General features: G+C 37.6%; 1 protein-coding gene across 2 annotated transcripts in view; it reads left to right on the forward strand.

Moving 5' to 3' along the window:
* Nucleotides 1–2,648, forward strand: part of IFT122 (intraflagellar transport 122) — a 77,574-nt gene extending 74,926 nt beyond the window's left edge. Inside the window, exons 29-30 of one of the 2 annotated variants that reach the window (XM_058168437.1) lie at nucleotides 423–587; nucleotides 1,997–2,648. In XM_058168437.1, the coding sequence (XP_058024420.1) occupies nucleotides 423–587; nucleotides 1,997–2,083 (252 nt within the window). In that variant the 3' untranslated portion in view covers nucleotides 2,084–2,648. The remainder of the gene's footprint in view (nucleotides 1–422; nucleotides 588–1,996) is intronic. The other variant, XM_058168438.1, reaches the window with a different exon arrangement.
* Nucleotides 2,649–6,961: the final 4,313 nt, after the last annotated feature.

A 6,961-nucleotide genomic window follows, 5' to 3' on the forward strand; every position in this document is an offset into this window, starting at 1 on the left:
AAGGACACACGAATAATTGTGGTGTTTTGTTTCTATTATACACCCATATAACCCTTAGAAGTTGTGTCATAATAAAATGAGTGAGCATATCCCAGCCATTTATCTGTACCTTAGATGACAGAACAGATCTCTGGGGTAGAAGATGACTACGCCGAAAGGGACTCAAACATGCCATCTTCAGCGTTTTCCAGATTTCATTGCAATAGGACATGTGCAGGCTTTTAAAACTAGGAATAGTTCCAGGGCTAAATACAGAATTGAATAGGAACTGATAGCTCAGTGTAAATACAGCCTCAGTATATGCAAATTAAAAGGAAAAATAATAATCCGTGCATAGTTTCTGAAATGATCTTTATCACTCCAATGGCCTCAAACCAAACTCAAGCATCTATTTTCCTTCTGTAATTATTCTTTTCCTGCAGCAAGGGGGCTCTGAATTTGTCCCTGTCATAGTGAACCGCGCAATTCTCAAATCCATGAGCAGGAGAGATGTGCTGATTAAACGCTGGTCAAAGCCATTACAATGGCAGTACTTCCGATCCCTCCTTCCAGACAATCCCATTACCATGTGTTCTTTCTGCTTTCAGGTATGAGTAAGAGTTGGAGGTGTGGGTAGTGGAAAGAACAGGCACCTGTAAAAAAAATAAAATTATGAATATAAATATTGAGGATTTGAACGGGGTAGATTTGCTGGCTAAAACCAAAACCAAAATATGCCCTGGGAATGGGAAAAATTATAATGTTTTTAGATAAATGTTTCTGCTGGACATAAGGAAAACAAATGACAGGCACATGATCACTGCAGAGCATTTTGCAAAATGAAGTAAAGCAGCTGCTGAAAGGCAGTTGATGACTCTGTTATTTGAGCAAAAGAGAAGAAGAATTACATTTCTCTTTGGCGATTTCTTTCCTCTTCGTCTGACTATTTGGTGCACGACTCTTAACCATCCAGTCAAGTTATATAAAATAAAAAGCAGAAGGACGCAGCATACTTAATGGTTAAAAGGCAACTAGTTTGTATTCAACAACCTTGTAAATATGTGGAGTTTTTTTTTAGCATGCATGAACTGCAAAGATTTAATCTTTTAAGGGGAAGTTTTGAGATATGACTGAGAATTTGTGCTTAAGATGACTAAAGAACTGCCATTTATTCATGGAGAATAGAAACTGTCCATTAATATTTAAAAAATCTACACTTCTGTACAAAGGCAAGTCATTCGTGAAATTATAGATGTATTGTTTCAAGAGGGATGATTGTGTTAATCTGCTTGTAGCAGAAGCAGTGCAAAAATGCCATAATGCCTTAAAGAATAATAGATGTATTGCATTAGACATTTTCTGGTCTAAAGCTTATTTCATTAGATGTACCAGCCACTGTAACTTCAGTTGTATATATGTACTCATATACAAAGGGATTTTTTAAAAATAGAAGGATCAAAAGCTCTGACATATAAAGAGGCATGGAAGTTCTGTCACATTTCTTGGCAGAGATTTAATCTTTTCAGCATAAAAGTAGAATGACTCATTCGAATCAATAGTTCAAGAAAGATTATTCCTTCCATAGTAGAAATCATATCCCAGTTGTCATAAAATCCAAATGCAATAGAGTTAAATTTGCAAGTAACTCCACATTTTACTCATTGTACATTCTAAATTCACTCCTTTTTTTTCTTTTTTGAAATCTTAATAATTTTAAAATTGGCAATGTAATATCCCAAGATATTGACATATTCTTTTTCATGGGATGCAGTATGTTGCTATTTTTATTTCATCTTCATTTATCCTCTGGCCTAGAAGATATTTATCCCGTGGAAAGAACAGAAGGGCTGTGCTGGCAAAGGAATAAGCCTGCAATCATCTGTGTGCAGAATAGTGTATGTAGGGGGATAATGCACTGGAAGGAAGCACCAGAAATTGTCTTTAGATAATCCCTTCTACTTACTTTCTCACTACCCTGTTCCGTCTATTAAGTCCATCTTGCAACTCTCATTTACAGATGTTTCATTCAGAAGATTATGAGCTCCTGATGCTCCAGCATAATTGTTGCCCATATTGTCGGAGAAAAATAGATGAATCCAGCTAATAAAGGAAACAACAAGACTGTTTGGCAGAGAGTAGTTCTGCTGCTGGGACTCCAAAGCATTTCTAAGTTCATTAGAATTTCTTAGTAGTCTGTTATTGTTGTTTTTAAGAATGGCTGGATGTGCAGAAAGAAAATTATACATGAAGATAAAAATATATTTTCCTATTCATTGTGAATGAGAATCTAAATATCAAGTTTTGTTTTGCTCCTGAAAGAAATGTATGTATATATGTTAGTATATACTTACAATAAAATTTGTATGATGCTGTATACCCTATTGATTTATAAAATAAGAAAGAAGGGCTACCTGGAAATATTTTTTAAGAATCTCTTCCACATATTCTTGACATTTTGATGAAAGTCTGCCGGTTTGTCACAAATGGACTTCTGGAGTGAAATTCTGCTTGAAGAAAAAGATGCTGAATTTTAGTGGATGGAGTTCGTTCTAAATTGGCCTCTAGTATTAGATTTTTATTACCATTCCCAATAAAACATATGGGTTGTTTTTAAAAGTGTCCTAATTTTCTTTTGAACATTTCTTGTGTGTCTTAATTGCTGTTATGGAAATTGGCATCCACAATTTTGAGTAAATTGTTATAATCGAAGAATATTACTTTTGTAAAGTCTTATTTTTTAAAAAAAAAATTGACTAAATTTCTTTAAAGCTTAGCCTTATTAAAAATGCTATTGTGATGAGGCACATAAAATATAAGAATATGGGGCACCAATGGCTAAGTCAGCATATCAACACTGCTAGGCATTGTCTACAAGACCAAAAGATTTGACATAAGGCTGTTTAATGTTTGAGCACATTAATTATTAGAATAATCTGAAAATACTTAAATGATTCAACATTATGAACTTTGCTCGAAGGGTAACTTTAAAATATTCAGAAAACTAGAAACATACGTTATGTGAAATTTCTCTTTCTGACATAAAAAGATATGAGGGGTCTTTGGTGCTCTCTGAGCTTGCTTGTTTTCTTGCAGGCATTTCATTATGCAAACTAGGTAACGTCATGAGTGCTAGTAAGGAATGGTGTTTGTTGTCAGTTTATATTCTAGTGCAGGCCTGTAAAATTGGTGGCCCGTGGGCGGATACAGCCGTTGCAGGCCACGCCCACCCCTGCTCCACAAAGACCAAAAAACGTTGCGATACGTCACAATACGGCCCATGATGCTAGCGGATTTGACACCCCTATTCTAGTGGCTTGCCTGTCAGTGCTGGTGGGGATGGTTTGGTCTTAGAAAGTCTTTGATTGGACCGTTTGCTGTTGGCTTCTTTGGTGGTTTGTTGATTGGGGTATTGTTCATTTGATTGTTGGTCTGATGTTAACCTTGGAGTTATTATTATTTTTATTATTTATTTTATTATATTTGTATACCGCCCATCTCCCGAAGGACTCAGGGCGGTTCACAGCCAATAAAACGACAGAAAATATATAACACATATAAAACAGCAAAAAGAATAGAAAATTAATTCAATTGATGGCCTAAAACTTTTAAATACAAATTTAAAACCCCGTTTAAAACCCCTGATTTAAAACCCAATTTAAAACTACGTTCACGCTAGTCCTGCTCTTCGAAACAGCAACGTCTTCAGCTCGCGGCGAAGGACCTGAGGTCGGGGAGTTGACGAAGCCCCAGAGGGAACTCGTTCCAGAGGGTAGGAGCCCCCACAGAGAAGGCCCTCCCCCTGGAGGTCGCCAGCCGACATTGTTTAGCTGACGGTATCCGAGTTAATCTATGTTGATCTGGATCAGGGGTGAAATCCAGCAGGTTCTGACAGGCTCTGAAGAACTGGTAGCGGAAATTTTGAGCAGTTCGGAGAATGGGCAAATCCCACCTCTGGCTGGTCCCAGTGGGGTGGGAATGGGGATTTTGAAATATCCTTTCCCCAGGAGTGGGGAGGGACTGGGGATTTTGCAGTATCCTTCCCCTAGGAGTGGGATGGGAATGGGGATTTTGCAATATCCTTCTCTCAGGAATGGGGATTTTGCAGTATCCTTTCCCTGCCATGCCTACCAAGCCACGCCCACAGAACCGGTAGTAAAAATATTTGGATTTCACCACTGATCTGGATGCTGATTGCTGGTGGAGAGGTGCTTGTGTCTTTTGGTTCCTTTTTGGGCTGGGTGATGGTCTCTTTTGCATCATGAAAATTCTTTAATTTCACAACATATAGACAGATTTAACCATAGTTTCAAGCCAAGTCCAAAAAGTCCAAAAACACCAGGAAATTTCTAGAAGCCTGGCACTTGGACAAATCAGCCATCAATAGACATACAGGCATTAACAACGTAGACAAAACAAGCAAGCTCAGAGAGCTCCAAGGACCCCTCATGTCAATCCTGAGCTGCAAATATTTTCCTTTATTAGTATAAAAATATGTTTTGCATTCCTTCTTAATTACTATCTAGAAAGCTTGAAGTCCGATATATAGAGTTTAAAAGGTGATTACTACACATGCACTTCTCTATGAAAAAGTGAAGTTTAGTTCCTTGGCAACATTGCAGAGTTAAGTAGGCTAAAATTGGGAAACTATCCAAGCATATACTAAAAAAAGGCAGATGAAATGTGCCAATTACTGAATGACTGCAGTACAGGTAGTCCTCAACTTGCGACCATAATTGAGCCCAAAATTTCTGTTGCTAAATGAAACATTTGTTAAATGAATTGTGCTCTATTTTACAATCTTTCTTGCCACGGTTGTTCATTGAATCACTGAAGCTGTTAACTAACAGGGTTGTTAAGTGAATCTGGCTTCCCCATTGACTTTGCTTGTCAAAAAGTTGCAACAGCTGATTACATGACCCCAGGATATTGCAACCGTCATAAATTTGAGTCGGTTGCCAAGTTTTTGATTTGTTGATGACGTGACCAAGGGGATGCTGCAATGGTCGTGTGAGAAACAGTAATAAGTCACTTTTTTCAGTGCCGTAGTAACGTTGAATGGTCACTAAATGAGTTGTTATGAGTCAACTACCTGTAATGCAATGTTTTTATTTAAAGAAAATTCTAAAAAAAGGAGTCTATAGCCACTCATGACGAAGTCCAAAACAGTTCAGAAAAGACGGGGGGCGGGGACGGAATGTGAAAGCAAATAGATAATGAAAAATGAAGGATGAAAAGAGCGAAGCAATGCAGAAAAGCCGGTTTATCTCTGCTTCATTGGTTATTGCAAGGCCTTTGACTGTATAGATCTTGCAGAATAGAAAATATTTTAAAACTGATGGGCATTCCAGAATCCCTGATTATTCTTCAAAGAAATCTTGACAATGAACAAAAAAGTAAGAAACAAATTTGGAGAAACAGAATTGTTCCGAATAGGGAAGGCAGTGAGACAAAGATGCATATTATCTCCGCATCTGTTTAGTTTGCACAGCGAATATATTATACAAATGGTAGGAGTAGAAGAGATGACAGCTGGAATCAAAATTGGAGGAGGAAACTCTAACAGTTTATCCATGCAAACAATACCACATCATTAACTGAAAGTAGAGTTGGACAGGCTCATTGTAAGAGGTAAAATTGAAAAAGAAAAATCCAAATTAATGCAAACCATTAGAATAAAGTTTATTTTGTCTTGCGTGTTTAGTGAAGGTAATATATTTGCTTTCAGGGACCCAAAAATACAGGTGGATAATGTACTAGACACAAAGAGGAGGAAGGCAAGGATGAACTTAGACAAGATCATGAAAAATAAGGACGTTTCAATGAGAACAAAGATAATAGTTAAGGCGATTAGCTTTCCAATGGTGTACAGCTTTAAAAGCTGCATATTGACAGAGCCAGGAGGGGAAGAAAGATGCCTTCGAATTATTGATTTGGAGGCGAAAAAAGCATCATGTATTGCAAGAGGAACCTGTCAATCTTGCATCAGATAAATACTGCTCCCTCAAGGTGATGATCAGCACACCGAAACTAAATAATAGGGCATGTGATGTGAGTGGATAATGGGCTGGCATGATTATTGCCTGGCAAGGTTGACGGAAGTGGAAGAAGAGGAAGACAACAGATAAGGTGGATTGATGGGATCAAAGAGATTTAGTAGCTTGTCTTTGGAAGAGCTGTAGGTTATTATTGGAGACAGGTCAAGGTAGTGAGCATTTGTTCATGCAGTCAAAGAACTCAACCCAACACAATGACACCTTAACTAACTAGCCAACCAACCATCTTAGTCTACCTGATCAATGGAGATTTATTTATTAAATTTATATGCCACCCATCTCATTTATGGATGGGGGTTGGGCGGGGGCAGGGGGTTGGACTAGAAGACCTCCAAGGTCCCTTCCAACTCTGATATTATTATTATTATTATTATTATTATTATTATTATTATTATTATTATTATTATTATTATTATTATTATTAATAATAATAATATGCCACCCACCCATAGAGCTGTAATGGCACCATGATTAGAATGCAGTATTGCAGGCTAACTACCAACTGCCAGCAGTTCGATCCTGACTCTCTCAAGGTTGACTCAGCCTTCCATCCTTCTGAGATCTGTAAAATGAGGACCCAGATTGTTGGAAGCATTATGCTGACTCTCTTAACTGCTTAGAGAGGGCTATAAAGCACTAGGAAGTGGTATATAAGTCTAAGTGCTATTGTTGTTGCTGTCTCACTACCGAAGTGACTTTGTAGTAGGTTGTTTGCAACCAAAATTCTGTGAGGGGGGTGAGTATTAAGAGATAGAAGTTCCACTGTTGATCATTTTTCAGATTTTCACTTATCTATTTTCTCATCCCATAATGTACAGAGGATAATAGCTTACTGCTATAAAAACATAGGGCACTCTTTTACCTTCACACACCCTTCCATGATATAATCCTGTTTCAGTCAGGATGTTGTCTGAGTTTGAGCACTCCTT

The sequence above is a fragment of the Ahaetulla prasina genome, chromosome 2 (assembly GCF_028640845.1).
Source record: "Ahaetulla prasina isolate Xishuangbanna chromosome 2, ASM2864084v1, whole genome shotgun sequence".
Classification (NCBI taxonomy): domain Eukaryota; kingdom Metazoa; phylum Chordata; class Lepidosauria; order Squamata; family Colubridae; genus Ahaetulla; species Ahaetulla prasina.